This window comes from Myotis lucifugus, unplaced genomic scaffold (assembly GCF_000147115.1).
Source record: "Myotis lucifugus unplaced genomic scaffold, Myoluc2.0 scaffold_208, whole genome shotgun sequence".
In the NCBI taxonomy this organism is placed as follows: domain Eukaryota; kingdom Metazoa; phylum Chordata; class Mammalia; order Chiroptera; family Vespertilionidae; genus Myotis; species Myotis lucifugus.
In genome coordinates, this window is record NW_005871256.1 from 30910 (window position 1) to 46926 (window position 16017).

General features: G+C 44.7%; 1 protein-coding gene and 1 long non-coding RNA gene across 2 annotated transcripts in view; one reads left to right on the plus strand and one right to left on the minus strand.

Moving 5' to 3' along the window:
* Positions 1-16017, plus strand: part of ATP6V0E1 (ATPase H+ transporting V0 subunit e1) — a 22320-nt gene that overhangs the window by 863 nt on the left and 5440 nt on the right. The window contains exons 2-3 of the mRNA XM_006097657.2: positions 3742-3789; positions 13827-13949. Of these exons, the coding sequence (XP_006097719.1) occupies positions 3742-3789; positions 13827-13920 (142 nt within the window). The 3' untranslated portion in view covers positions 13921-13949. The remainder of the gene's footprint in view (positions 1-3741; positions 3790-13826; positions 13950-16017) is intronic.
* On the minus strand, positions 8437-10126 carry LOC106698637. Its single transcript, XR_001350005.2, has 2 exons — positions 9052-10126; positions 8437-8897 (listed from the first exon to the last, which is right to left on the minus strand). It is a non-coding gene; the product is annotated as an uncharacterized LOC106698637 (long non-coding RNA).

Here is a 16017-nt window from a genome sequence, read left to right on the forward strand (position 1 = left end):
CGTTCCTCTTTTGCCTCTTAGTCATTTTTTCTCTGCAGGGTCATGTGAGGTGAAACAGACTGAAGTCACCGTTTGTCAGAAACACCATTTTTTCTTGGACACGAATCGGTGGCTTCACAGTGCTTTGCATGCAGAGTCAGCATTCAGTAACTATCCCCCGAGTGGGTACTTGTACGGCCTTCAGGGAAGGAAAGAAAAGGCTGTTACCTCCTTAATATTCTGTGGCCGGGACCCTTTCTTGCTCTCTTAAATAAACGTGTGTTATGAGGCCCGTTACTTCCAGCTAGTTTAAAAGTAAAACGTAATTCAAGGGAAACTGGTACACGAATTTCTATCATTTGGTAGCATCAGGTCCCCCTTGCCTTCCTCCCTCCCATCTTCCCGAGCAGTAATAGGTGAAATCGAGTGTCAGAATTCAGGGGTTATGAACGCAGTTTATAGTCACCAAATGTAAGTTCCGAGACTGGTTTCTCCCACTGGAGTTAGAGTTTCTGCCTTCAACTCTGTCATTACACCAGCGATTGTCAACCGTGGTGCCACAAGCATTTTTAAAACATGAATACCTGGCTATTCAGTCAGGGGCACTGACCTCTTTCCCTTGGATTGTCAAATAAAAACATGACAGCAGCCAACACCACCATAGCCGTCAGGGGGAGAAGGCCCTGTCGTGAACCATAAATATAGGTCATATAATTGAGTTGCATCTTATTGGTCAGGTTGGATAAGGTTACATCTGATTGGTTCATTCTTGGTACCAAAAATCCTTAGGCACCTGATTTTTTTAAAAACCACTTTGGCACAAAAAGGGTAGGTAATTACTATTATTTATTATTATTATTTTTTTGTAAATCAAAATTACACCTATATTTTTGTCAGATCGGCAAAAATATATATATTTTGGTGTGCCACAGAATTTTAGTAATTAGTTTACATGTGCCATGAGATGAAAAAGGTTGAAAATCGCTGCATTACACGACTGTCTGCCTTCCCAGCCTTCATACTCAGAAAAGCATTTATTAATGTGTTGGTAGCATTGACCACTCCTTTCTTAAAGACCCCCCCCCCCCCCCCCCAGCCTCGGGACTTGATGCCCATGCTGTTATCTGGGTAATGAAAAGCCTCCTAATGTGCATGGCTACGAAGTTTCTAGCCCTAGTGTCATGATTCAGGTTTGACCTGCTAGTGACACGTTATCTGGGTCTAAGCCACAGCCTCCACCCCAATCCTTATATTTCCTGCTCTTGGCAGGACTGAGCAGGTCTTGAAACACAGTGCCTCCTAGGAGTTACTGTATTACATTTTGAGAAGCACTGCCCCTAGCTGGATGATCCCCGTGACCTTGAGCAATTTAGTTAGCTTTTCCACATTCCCATTTCCTCATTGTAAAGTGGAAATGTTAGTACGGAATTAGTACTAGTTTTCCTTTGCCTCCTGTAAAGACTGCAAGTTAATTTTTTAAAATACATGAAGGAGATGAATTGCTTTAAGGACTATGGTGAATTTTTAAAACAGGAGAGCCCGTGTGTGTGTGTGTGTGTGTGTATAAATTTATATATATATATATATATATATATATATATATATAAATATATATAAAATATTTATATTTTATATATGTAATATATATATAAATATATATAAAATGTGTATATATATATATAAAGTTTTATATATATAAAATTTTAGAGAGGAAGGGAGAGGGAAAGAGACATAGAAACATCAGTGATGAGAGAGAATCATTGATGGGCTGCCTCCTGCACGCCCCCCACTGGGGATTGAGCCGGCAACCCAGGCATGTGTCCTTGACCAGAATCAAACCTGGGACCCTTCAGTCCACAGGCCAATGCTCTATCCACTGAGCCAAACCAGCCAGGGGCCAGGAGAGCCTTTTTGATTTGAAGCATGAAGACGTCTTCATTAAGGAGATAGTAAAGCACCTTCATAAAGGTGCCCCGTGTGAGGGGAGGAAGGGAGACTTTGCGGTTCCATCCTCTTTCCTGCGAGACCCCTGCACATCAGAAGACCGAAAATAGGGTGATGAGGTTTTCAGGACCTGGCGAGGCAGGGAGAGAAAAGGGCAAAAGGGAAAACTTCTGAATCTATGGGTAACCTAAAGCCCCTTCCTCATTCTCTCCTGTGACTGAACAAGTGTAGGATAAAAGGATGAAATCAAGTCTGTGCCTGAACCCGCTTTCCTGGCCATTCCTGTTTCCATGATTCCCTTGTTTCTCTCTAGGAATCCACACATCTCTAAAAGTTTCAGGTTTTTCAGGTGGCTCCCTTAGCAGTAGGTTGGGGGAGGAAGCACAGGAATTGATGTGCCAGGAGTTATAAGCTCATTTTTCTCAAACATGCAGGACATTTTCAGGCATACGGAAAAGTAGGAAGAGTAGTCTGACTGCTGTATACCACCACGTAGATCCAGTAATTATGTATTCACTTTTGCTTCATCTCTGAATAAGTGAGTGTGTGCGTATCTGTGTGTGCACATCTCACAGCACTTTTATCTCAGACTCCCCTGTTCACCCTTATCCTCCTTTCCTGCTTTGTTCTCCATCTGCACTACTGACCTTCTGGCAGATAGATAGATAGATAGATAGATGATAGATAGATCTTGTTTGTTTCTTGTTCCACTTGTTTGTTGTCTGTCTTGCCCCACTATCATGTAGACTTCACCAGGGCAGGGGTTTTCCCGTTTCCTTCCCTCCTGTCTCCCCAGAGCCTTGTACATACCGGACACTCAATGAAAATCTGTTGAGTGAATGAGTGGATGTGCCAGTATAATAACCATAGAGAATACAACGCACAGCACTTCCAAAGGATGAGTTAAAAATAGCAATAGGAGTTCTGATATTTGCTTCCAGCCTTCTAGGAGACAGTCCTTACTCTGTGGGGTGTGGGGACCTTTCTTTGGACACGACTCTTGTGGATGGTGGGGGCACTGAAGGGGGTGACACCGCAGGGTGATGTGGTGAAAGGAATATTTTAGAACGATTAATCCCGGGTGATTGCCGAGAGAATGAAAGGGAAGGAATACAGCTAGACAAACTTGATACATTCTCATGCTAAGGGTGGGAACGGAAAGGAAGAAGGCCACATAGGGGAGGATGCTTTAGAAGGATTAACCCACAGCATTTGGTGACTCTGAGGATGCAGAGGAGGCATGAGCACAAAGATGACTGATATGAGGGTGGGGTGTGGGTGGAAGGCAGAGCTGCTTCGGGGGAGCAGGAGGGTCAGAGGGGAGCCTTTGGGAGGCGAGGTGGGAAGAGGTTGGCATGGACCCAGTTTCAGAGTGCTGACATTCACCAGGTTCGAGATCCAGGTTTAACTTTTTCAGACAGGAATGGAGATGGGGAGAGGTCAACACTAGAGAGCCCCATTTTCAGCAGCACAGTGTCATTTTGTGGTAGAAATGCCAAACGGGGTAGTTACTTGGACGTCAAAATGAGTTGTCACTGCAGCCGTTGCGTTCAGTTTCAGGTGGGTTTGGATTAGACATCTAAGCTGTGACATAAGTGCATATCCCTTCCCATACAAATAATGTTTAATTATTTACTTTAACTTCTACCAAATGCACCTCAGGGTGCAGTGCAGTCTGTGGGTGTTGGGACAGGTTGGGGTGCCTTTTCTGGGTGCACAGTCCCTGCTTGTGTGATCTTGGGAAGGGGACCTGAACCATCCTGCAGTGTCTGCATAGTTTGCAAGTGATCTAATTTTTTGTTTGTTATTGTTTTTTAGAGTTATCATCACCATGTTGGTGACCTGTTCAGTTTGCTGCTATCTCTTGTAAGTATGTTTCTCTTGTAAGTAATTTTTTCCTAAAATAATAAGCATTATTCTTGGCATTTATAATGTATGTGGTGGGAAATGAAATAAGTGGAGCATGGTTGTTGTGAAACTTTACAGCTTTGTTTCATTGAAGCTTATCCCTCATGCCTGAAGAATAAAATAATGCCTGAAGAATAAAAATAGCATACTTTTTTAAAAATTTAAAAAACCCCACAAAATTTTTAAAAAAGAAAAAATAACACATTTTCTATGTTCAGTATTTATATTTACATAATTTTTATAATTATGCCATTACATAATTAAATATAAGTATATTTACATAAGAACTGTACAGATACTCTCTCCCTCTGTCAACCCAAGTACAGTTTATACTCACCAGAAATTGTATTGTAGTGCTTTGTATTTCACTATTGTGAAGTATTTAGGCCTCGTTTCACTTAAATATTTCACCATCTCACTTAAATAAAGCCATTCTTTTTTGTTTGTTTGTGTCCCTGGACTATGCATATATGTTCTTTGGTTAATTCCCCCTCCCCTTCCTGCAAAAGCCATTCTTTATTATGACTTTTGTTCATCTGCTGAACAGAAGTTGAGCTAGAATTGTAATCAAGTAGGGTAAGAACAATTTTTTAAATTAAAATTTTTTTAATTAATTTATTTTTGTGAATCCTCACCAGAGGATATTTTTTCTATTGATTTTCTTTAGAGAGGGTAGAGGAAGTGAGGAGGAAGAAGAGGGGGAGGATGAGGAGAGAGAAAACATGATGGGAGAAAGAGAGAGAGAGAGAGAGAGACATCGATTGATTGCCTCCTGCACTCACCCCAACCGGGGCTGGAAATCAAACCTGCAACTCAGGTAAGTGCCCTTGACCAGGAATTGAACCCATGACCCTTGGGTGCACAGGCCGATGCTTCAACCACTCAGCAATCCAGGCTAGGGCAAACATTTTTAAATTTAAAAGTGTAATACTTAGCATCTATTTGAATAGATTATATTCATTTATAAAAACTGTTGAGTGAATACTATTTTAGGGTATGTAAGGTAATCCTCAACATATATTTTTGTGAGACTGTTATTTAGCCTCATGAGTGGCAGAACTGCAGCTTAACTGTTTGAAAGATGTTTCCAGCTCTTGTCCATCTTCTCCCCTTCCATGGCGGGTGGCACCAGGCGAGCCCTGGGGAAAATCTGAGTATTAGTTCATGGAGAAAACAGCCACTGCAGAGTAGTCAAAGGCGAGCTCCTACCTCTTGCTGTCTAGATTTTAGCCCATTTTTCCCTTGGCACCAGCGTGCTTGTGACAGCTTGTTGACTGGGTTCATACTGTCATCGGTGTATTCACAGAGGTAGTGCACCTATTTTCAAAATTATTTTTTTCTTTTCCTGGAAACATGATTATATGTCCTACTTATTAGCAAGTTATCTGTCTAAAACATATGGGTGTAACTCAACCCTAAATATTTTACATACCTGCTTCCACAAAGGGGCGGGATTCTGCAATAAATCAGAAAGTCAAAAGTTCACTGTTTGGTGCTAGTAGGTACCAGTTATTTCTTGAAAGTACCTCTCTTGAAGGAAGACACACCTGAAGAAACTGGATTTTCTAGACAAGGTCATGTTTTGAAATACATTCATGGACTTTTTAATTGCCTTCTGTTTGTGGCAATATTTTCCTCTTCCCAGTTTGTTCTAGTTGAAGGTTAGATTCTGTGGGGCGTGACATGTCTGAACTCTGAATAAGCCAGGATCTCTGCCAGTGTGACCAGTTTGTGTTCATAGTTCAGAGGAAAGTCGGTTTCAAAACAGAAATCCAACTGGGGCCCAGCCATCGTGGCTCAGTGGTTGTGTGTCGACGTGTGAACCATGAGGTCACGGTTCGATGCCCAGGTTGTGGGGTTCGATCCTCAGTGTGGGGCGTGCAGGAGGCAGCTGATCAATGATTCTCATCATTGATGTTTCTATCTCTCTCTCCCTCTCCCTTCCTCTCTGAAATCAATAAAAGTATATTTAGAAAAAGAGAAAAGAAATGCAACTGGGGACAGGCTAAGATTGACATGCTGGTGAAACTTCGGAGAGATGTCAAATGGGAAACCGGATATAAGGAGAGATAGTTGAGGGCCTGAGACTGATTTCCTCAGGCAGTGGTTGTCTACTGCGGCTGCTGCTGGCATCCGGGGGGCAGAGGCCAGGGATGCGGCTGTACTTGCGGCAGTGGACAGGACAGCCCCCTCCTCCCAGCAAAGAACCAGTCAGCCCCAGATGTCAGTACCGCTGCCGTTGAGGAACATGCCCTAAAGAGAGGCCAGGCCAGAGCTCAGGAGTGCCAGCATTTAGGTGCACAGGTCAGCAAGGCCAGAAAACGGCACCCTTGAGCCTTCCCTGTTGAAGTAGGGGGAGTGGCCAGAATGTATGAAGGAGTCAGAGGGTAGTAAACTCAGCAGGCATGCTCCCCAAAGTGGAAGTCAGTATCCCATGAGAGTGGGAGAGAACTCTCTGGAGGCAGCATTTGGGGGTGTGGCGGGGGGAGAGGAGCAAAGAAGTTCGTACTCCCATCGCCAAGCCTGAGCCATCTGGTGTCAGCCCTTTCTGATTGAGAGCTTCCAGGGAGCCAGGTTTCAGGGCAGCTGGAGGCAGCCTAAGTGTGAGAACAGGAGTTGTGTGAGTGAGTGGCAGCTCTTGGAGCAAGTTACAGAGAACCCAGTGGAAGCGGGTGGGAGAAGGGGAAGGGCGGGATGTTGGGTCAGGTTGTGAGATGAGCAGAGCAGTCTGGGAAGGAATTTAGATCATGGTACATGGTCCTGGGAGGTTTGGGGAAAAGTATTTTTTCTGGCAAAAATTGAGATAAAAGAAGATAAGAGATCTGTTGAGCTTAGTTCTTACAGTTCCTGTTGTTAGGCGAGAACTGCACCTGAGGCTTTCCGTAAGTGGGCAGTCGAGAGGCCGGTGGTTGGGTAGTTTTGTTTCCCAGTACAACTGCACCATTGATTGAAGAATTTCCTTTCTCCATTCAGTTGCTTTGGCATCTTTGTTCAAAATGACTTGACCACATACCTGTGAGTCTATTTCCAAACTATCTGTTCTGTTCAGGGATCTCTTTGTCGAGGCTTATGGCAATACCAGACTGTCTTGGGTATTGTAGCTTTGTACTGAAATCAGGAAGTCTGAGTCCTCCCTGTGTGCTCTTCAAGGTTATTGGCTGTTGTAAAATAGCCACATACGTTTCAGAATCCCCTTGTCAGTTTCTCCAAAAAGGCCTGTCCACTATTTCTTCTTTCATCTCCAATCTGTTAGTAGGCCCACCCAATGTTTTTTTTTTTTTTTCAGTTTGTGTATTATACTTTTTAGTTCTAAAATTTCCACTGGGTTCTTCTTTTTCTTGTTTTAATTTATTTCTGAGATTTCCAATCTCTAGTACTATCAAATAGTTGGTTTTCATATTTTGATATTAGAGTTTATTAATGTACTGTCTATGGGATAAGTTTGATACTCTGCTATTACCAGAACCAGAACCTCACCTATTGACATTTTTATTTTCAGGTAGTATAGTTTTTATTTCTGTAGAAGTTCTTTTGCTTTTATAGTTTTGCTTCCCCCTCCCTTTTTCCTTTCCTTCCTCCTTCCCTCCCTCCCCCTCTTCCTTCTTTCTCCCTGCACATATTTTAAGCTTATCTTATTTCTTAAGACAGAGTTTATTTATAACCTGTATCTGATCATTCCAGTATTGAAAGCCCTTACATGTCTGTGTCTGCTCTTTGCTGCCTTCTACTCATGATACCTTGTTTCCATATGTGTTTAGTTATGGTTGACTGCAAGCTGTTAATTTTCCCTATAATTTTATATGTATGACTTCTTTGAGGTCTGGTATGAAGGTGGGCTCCTCCCAGAAAGGATTTACATGGCTTCTGTTAGATGCCTAAGGCCATCGCCAGTGTGGCTGAAATTAAGTAAAATTCTTGATATGTGTTTACTTTTTGAAAACCACAGAATGAATTTGAGTTGTAAACCATCATGATAACCAATTCTCAGTGGTGACCAATTCTTCCTTCTTGGTACTTATATTTGAGACAGGTGATTTTCCTAGCATTTCTCTTGAGGGGGTTCTGCTTGATTTATCCTCACCTTGGGGTCTTGGGTTTTTGCGGGGAGGTATGTGAAAATTGTATTAGATTCTTTACCTTGCATGGGCCCTGGGCTTTATCTGCTGTTCCCCATGTCCTGTGAGGTCTCAAGTTCATCTATGTTAGTATATAGTCTCAAGGTACAGAAAGCTATCTGCAGTCACTTTCCTTTCCTCTCTGGGTACTTGCCTTCACTTAGCTTTTTGGTCTGAGAATTACTTACATTTCTCTCATGGATACATTGAAAATATTTGGCTCTCTTTTTTTTTTTTTCTTCTTTTTTAAACATATTTTATTGATTTTTTACAGAGAGGAAGGGAGAGGGATAGAGAGCTAGAAACATCGATGAGAGAGAAACATCGATCAGCTGCCTCCTGCACATCCCCCACTGGGGATGTGCCCGCAACTGAGGTACATGCCCTTGACCGGAATCGAACCCGGGACCCTTGAGTCCACAGGCCGACGCTCTATCCACTGAGCCAAACCGGTCAGGGCTATATTTGGCTCTCTTGACTATAGTGGAAGGGAAATCTAGATGAAAAATTTATTTTTCTTATTCTGCCTGTATAATTTTTTTCCTTTCTAATTTGGAAAGTAAGAGTATTGTTACAGACTTTGAACTGGAAGGCCTGATATAGAAAGTATGTAGAAAAGAAAGGAAAGCTATTTCAAGGGTTGGCAAAAATAGGGCATATCCCTGCCGTATGAAAGGGTCATTAGAGATAGGGTTGGCATAAGGTTAATGAAAAATCATTTTGTGCCTTCTCATCTGGAGCTTGGGGTCCTCTTCTAAGCTCCTATGGCTGTGGCAGAATTCAGTTCCTTGTGGTTGTAGGACTGAGGTCCTACAACCTGCTGGCTATTAGTTGCGGGTCATTCCCAGCTCCTAGAGGCTACCCACATTCCTTGTGGAGCAGCCCTTCCAACTTCAAAGCCAGCAATAGAGTCTTCTTTGTGTAAAATCCTCATCCTGTAGCAGTCTGAGTCTAATAAGGAGATAAAAACCACACAGTAGGTTAGGCAGGGGAAGTGTAACAAAATTATAAGCTCTGACAAAAGAGTGTAAGATATAAGGAAACTCTATATGATCCTCGGGCTGAGGGAGACTCAAGGAAAGACAAACTTGAAAAGGATTCAGACCTCGTTGGAGAAGGTGTGGCTCAGTCCACCCGACAGCAGAGACAGTTTGTTGGTTTGGCCAGGCTGGAGTTGGTCTGGAGCTGCTGGGCAAGCAGTGTGCCACCTTCTGAGTACAGGCAGGAGAGCCGGTGGCCAGGGCCTGGGTGTGTAGCCCAATGCCTGTGCCGGTGCAGCAGGCCTCTGGAGCCTGGGGGGCCATGCAGGGACTCTGGTTGTGGGGTCAGAGGCCTGCAGGAAGGTTATTTCCAGGCTGAGGCTACGAGACCAAAGAGCAACCATGTTCTGGGCCCGAGCCTGCTCGGGCTTCGCCAGATGTACTCCCAGACTCCCTGTCCCCGCCTGCAATGTCCCTCCAGCTCCCTCTACCGAGACAGCTTATCACCGTGCTCTCTTTAAGGAGAAAAAAAGGAATTCAGTTGTTTCTCCGAGTGCATACTAAAGGGTATGTTCTGAGCTAATCACTCATAAGTGATACACACGCTCCACATGCCTTTCGTCAGGGAGAGCCCTGTCCCTTTTAGGAACTCACCCAAGTAGGTCACGTCCACCCAGGATGACTTCCCTTCCCTCAGGCCAGCTGTCTGTTAGACACTGATCACAGGAGTGACCATCATCGTATTCACTGTCTTGGGTTTAGACGGTGAGCCTGCCAGGGGTTGGGTGTCTTGGGGGACATCCAAGAATTCCGCCTGCCACGGAGGGGAGGGGTGGGAGGAGAGGCGGAGACGGGGATGACTCAGTGCTGCCTGAGGGACTCCTCTGTGCAGCACACAGGTTGTATCTCATTCCGTGCCTCAGTGCATTGTAGCTGTCTCACGAGAAAGAGAAGGAGTAACTAGTGTTTATTAAACCTCTGTTTGTCAGCTACTCCATAGAGCACTTGCATCTATTCTCTCTTTATTTCTTAACATCTTGAGGCGGGTTTATTATCTTCACTTTACAAAAGGGGAAACTGAGGCTTGGGGTTGTAAGGCCACTTGCCTGGAGATAGTCAGCTAATATTTATTACTAGTGACCCAGTGCACAGATTTGTGCACATTGAAAGGAAGTTAATTAGAAGGGGCCGGTGGGGCAGGACTGGGCGAGAAGGGCTGGACACACCCTGGAGCCAACCTCCCACGGTCCCTCCCCGGCGTCTGTGGAGTGAGCAGGGGGTCCCTCTGGCAGGTGGGGGTCCCTCGGCCCGCCTGGCCTGCGGGGATCGGGCCAAAACCGGCTCTCAGACATCCCCGAGGGGTCCCCGAGTGCGAGAGGGCACTCTGCAAAGTTGCTGTTGTACAGCATGTGGAACGCAAATCCAATAGTGCAGTAAACCAGATTCGGGGCGACAGTGCCCCAGCAACAACATAACCCATGGCCGAAGGTGGAATCGCAAGGCCCCGCGAGGAATCGGGCTCCCTCCTCTCTGGTTTCGGGGTGCGTCTCCCGAGAACTGCCGCTGCCGAGTCATCGCAGCTCCGCAGCTCCGGCATTGAGCGTCTGCTCCTCTGGTGGTCAGTGTGCATCATAGCGACCGGTCAGACAGTCGGACATTTAGCATATTAGCCTTTCATATATATAGGTAGATAGCTGGATTTAAAACCCAACCCTGCCCAATACTGAATTCATATCTTCTAATAGCATCCGATAATATGTGCCTTTGAAGGGGTTTGTTTCAGTGGATGGGGATGAGGGCAGGTAGTAGAGATTATCTCGGTGGACATAGTGCAAGTCACTCTGTGTCTCTGCTGTCTCTTAAGGAAGCCACTGATAGAGGTCACTCGTGTCATTGCCCTCGCTGGAGGGACAGTGGATCAGAAGCGAAGTTCTTGCCAACAGGGAAGCTAGGCATTTATCCGCTTGATCTGTGTGTCACCGGGAAGTAACCGTGCCGCTCTGCTCCCTGTTCTCATATCTGAGTGTGAAACAAAAGAACAAAGCGAGATTTGAGAGAGTTGGGTGTTGCCTCTTCTGTGGGGAGGACATGTCGTCTGGCTGGAGCACCCTAATCATCCAGAGCTGAGCTGACAAGTGGCCGGGAGTGCGTGTAGAATGAACCCTCCCAGAGCACAGGCCACTGCTTCCTGGTTTCTCTCTCACAAGTTCACGGGCCCTGCAGGGCTTGGTCCCTCTTCTCATTCCTCTTTGCATCCCCAAAGCTGACCTGGAGCGTGGCATTGGTAACGATAGTGGGATAAACCGGGACACTGGTGTCAGCTGGCACAGTGGGACTCCAGAGCCCTGGGTCCCAGCCGGCCCTTTCACGGATTCATGGGGGGATGATGCTCTCTAGTGCTTAGTGTCCTGTCTGTAGAATAAGGAGCATGGACTTGACTTCTGGCCCATGCCAGCTCTGCAGACTGATGTCACGGCACCATAGCTGCCCCAGGCATTTGAATATCTCAGATGGTTGGTTGTGAGGCTGGACTTAGGTTATGGGGACATGGGGAACAGTTTGGCAGATTTGAAGGGTACATTTCGTTCTCTCTTCCTGGACACATGAAGTAATAGGATCATTGGAATATGACCTCTTCCTCCACCCACTTCCATCAATTCAGACTGGATTTTCCCCTCCCAGTTCTCCACTGTGTTTGTGGAAATTTCAAGTCGGGTCGGAGTCGGAAGGGCAGGCACAGAGCTCAGCTGGTCAGAGGGGGACAATTCCCCCATGAAATTTCAAAGGGAAGGCCTGGGCCATTTCCCAAGGAACTTTCTTGAACTGTGGTTTGTTGGGGGTTTTTAAGTGAGATGTTTTGCTTGAATCAAAACATTAAAAATAATATGGAAAATTAAATTCAAAAAAGTTTCTCAATACTGACCTGAGCAAGCAAAGTAGCCTTTGTTCTCACTTCTAGATATCTCTTCCTTACCTCAGGTACCAAAGGCTTGCCCTGGATTTAATCAATAATCAGCAGATGGCTTATTTCCTTATTCCCCAGATCAGTTTAGATTTTGCTAAAGGGATGCCTTCGAAATGTCAGTACTTCACCAGGTAGCTTTGTAGTGGGAGCATTAGTCCGGCTGGATTTCTGGTTCAGGAGCTGCTGCCACCTAATTAGCAGTGTGAGCGCAGGCAAATCCTTTAGCCTCTGCCTGCCTCAGTTTCCTTAACTGTGTTATGGGAGGATTAAAGGGAAGGTTCCAGGGGAAGCAGAGCGTCAGTAATTTTACAAGCTCGCTGGTCATTCCAGCGTGCAGCCAGGAGGGAGAAGCCGCCGCACAGCAGCACAGAAAGTGCCGGGAGCTGGGCTTTCATTCAGTGCTGTACGTTTTTGGTGAAGCAAGGGGACAGTCTCGTTTAGGTTCTAACATCCTTTTTTTCACGTGTCCAAGCCTTAGCCAGTTACCTCAGTCCCTGAGGAAAGGACGGGCGGCTGCTGCTACCGTAGCTTCTCTGCCTGCTGGGCGTGGGGAAGTCCTGGGTCTGTGGAATTTTCCATGACTGAGCTCCGCACCGTGAGTGAGTTGCCGCAGTCACAGAGTGTTCCGGTGTGCCTCCTGCGCGGTCCTCCCTCTTTTATTACCGTGTCAGAGAGATGTTACACCCCAACTACACGTCTTGGTATTTTGTTTGTGTTTAATACTCTAGTTCTCAGGACAGATCAGAGAATCTCATCTGAATTAGCTTTTTGTTTATGAAGTGAGTCAGCTGGAGGTATCTGCTTTGGCCCCGTCTTCTCAGGTGTCAGGTTACCTGTCACAAAACCGCCTTTTGTGGGGTGGGGTGGGGAGGGCAGGTGCACTGTTTCTGTGGGCGCAAGCTTCTGTGCAGTGCTGGTCATAGGTGAGCAGCGCCGGCCTTTGGATCCTTTGATTGGAAGAATTCTAAAAATGACAGTAAATGAAAAAATAGAGATCCAACCAGATAATGGCCCGGTGGGGTTTGGCTAGTTCCCCTCTTACAGGGGAATTCAAGGTCCTAACATTTCTTTGCTTTGGTTCTAGCTCCGTCGTTCTCAAACGTCATTGGGTTTGTGACTAATTCTACCAGATATAAAACCACTGTGAACAGTATGAGAAAACGTTAAAGACAGTTTGTGCTGTTGTTCACGTCTGACCCTGGGGTTCTATGTAACACCATTGTACTTCCGGCATAAGCAGTCCATAATCCAGAGCCACTCCTGTCACTTACAGTCTGAATGAGCAGTTGTTAAAGCCAGCCATTTGGTTCACCTTTCCTGGGGCTCATTGTAGTGGCGATGGTGGTTAGAGAAGGGGCAGTCAAGGGTTAGAGCCTAATTGGGAGATGGTGGGCCGAAATTTAATCTGACTATACCAGTACAAGTGGGTGTGGCATCTGGGCTGTGGGTCAGCATTTGTAGAATGGATAAAGGAGCACCAGTTTTTCCCGAGTTTGAGATTAGGTAGAAACACTCTGAGGGGGTAGCAGGGGTGGGCTGGAGGGGGTCAGTGGGGGGAAAAGGAGGACTGTGATACTTTCAACAATAAAGAATAAAAAAACACACTCTGAGGTAAAGATACATGAGTTCAGGAAATCTTAGGTACTTAGATGAAGAATGAAGAAACTGAGAAAAGACAGAGCTGTACTGTGAGGAAGCTTCACTTTGTAATACGTGTCGAAACCAAGGCCAGGTGTGTCCTGTGAACCAGTTTGTTATAAGCTGTTAGCTGGGCCCCCTTTAGCACAGTGTGTTAGGAACTTGTATTGAAGGCTGGTCTAAACAGTAGACTCAAGTTTTATTAAAGCTCCTTTCCCCCCATCCTGATTGAAAATGGTCCTGTTCCCGCATGACTTCACCACTTTCGTTGTCATCCCTCCCCCATTATTCTTTCAGTTGGCTGATTGCAATTCTGGCCCAACTCAACCCTCTCTTTGGACCACAGTTGAAAAATGAAACCATCTGGTATCTCAAGCATCACTGGCCTTGAGGAAGAAGACCCGCTGCCCAGCCATCGAGGTGACTATACCCTTGACCTTTCTCATCAGTGTTGTCAGTCACTCAGCTAGAGATTGCCTTGACTTTTTCTCAGAGTTCTGTGGCCACTTTAACACTTGGCAAGGGCAGGCACTGAAAGCAAACATGATCTCATGAAGAGCAGAAGCAAATTTGGGACTTAGGTCATTTGCTTTACTAAAGGATTTATCCGTAAGATTCTCTTAAATTCTCCTGTTACCCTGCCATTTAAAATCCAGTTTGATGTACAGGATTGATTTTGCATGCCGTCTTGTAGGCACAGTTCAGGAAAGCGATCACTGGTAGTTGATGTTACAAGACCCAGCAGCTTCAAGAAGTGCCTTTGAAATTAGCCTTTCTGAATGCTCTGGATAGAGAGAGACAAGTGTTTTTTGAAAATTGGTCTTCAAATTGCAGCTTTTATTTGGTTCTGAGTATTAGAGGTCAGGAGTGGTAGAGCGGAAAGATTTAAACACCAGCTGAGAGGCGGAAAGCCTGTCATGTAGTTTGTTCCTCTGTCTCCATCATTTTGATAAAGTGGAGTTAGTGCTAAATGTTTGACTGGGTTCTGGTGCAGCTTTGGGGCAAGGGCACCTCGTTGGTGGTACTGTGCCTGTCAGGAGACACATGGTGTCTGGCTCCCTGGCTTTAGTGATGCTAAGGTGATCAATGGGTTCAGGTAACGGCAGTCTGGTCCTCCAATTGTGAAGTTCTCTGTCGGCCTTCCACCCAGTGATTTTATCCATTATTGAGCGTAGTCTGAATTGAGTGTTTCCGTAGAAATTGCAAAATGGTGAGTTTCTAGTTCTACATTTGATTCGATGAACTCTTTCAAAAAGAAGAACTTTCCCTCATCAATGAGGATTATTGAGTAACCTTGAAATATAGATCATACAGGAAAAGCAGAATACATATTTAATTTAAGTTTTTAAAAATTTTCAGACTACAAGTTGTTGGTGCTCAAGTTCCTTTGAGGATACCCAGAGAGGTTTCTTGTTTTCCCCTTTTTAAATGTAATCAATTACATTTATTATCCTTTTTATGTTCAACTAGAGGCCCGATGCACAAAATTCATGCAAGGGGCTTGGCCCTTGCAGCTGCCGCCCTTGCAGCCCTGGCTTCATCCCAAAGGTTGTTCGGCTGTCTGGTCTACTTAGCATATTATGCTTTTATTATTATAGATTATTATAGATTGTTCTTTCTTTGGCCTATGGGAGCCTGTCTAGATGGGCTTATATGTCCTTTTGATACTAGTCTTTGTTTGTTTCCTTACTTTCTGGCAACATCAAGATGTCCCAGACCCCTCTCTTGTATGTGTCCTGGCCCAGGCTTCGAACCAACTGCTCCTCCGATTGCTTTCTGAATTTCCCACCGAAAGGATCCTGGCTCACTCGTCAGTCCTCCAGCCCTGCTGGCCCCGGTTCCTTTCAGTGGGAATGGTATTTGCAAGTCAGGATCTGATTGCGCCTGTTTCTGCTGGGGTGTTGTTGCTTCTAAGTCTTTACAATGGACAGAGCCAGAGGTGTGTACTTTTAAGAAGAAAAAGGATCATGAGTTCATGTTAGCATTTCTAATTCAAATTTGACATTAAGGTTTTTTACTTCTTTGGTTTTTTATACTTGAGTATCATTCACATATACTGAAAATCTTAGTTCCTAAAGACAGTAACTTATTATTTACTTTTGTTATCGTACAGTACATATAAAATAGTTACAAAATAACATTATAACTACCAACTATAACTTTATTGAGTGCAGTTTAGGATATCTTTTCTGCTTTATTTGTCCTTAGAATGAATAAAGAACAGAATGCTGTTTTTTGAAATCCTTGAAATAATTATTGTTTCTGGGGGTTATCAAGTTGATATGTAGTTAGATTAAGTTTTATTTTGTGTTCAATTCATGGTAATTTTTTTATTTGCTGCTATTTTGAATATGTAAAACATATTTCCAAAGTCAAAATTGTAAGCAAGATATATTCAGAGAAGTCTATCCTTTGTTTCATTTTGCTTAGGATAAGCAAACACATACGTGTGTGTGTGTGTGTGTGTGTGTGTGTGTGTGTGATCTCC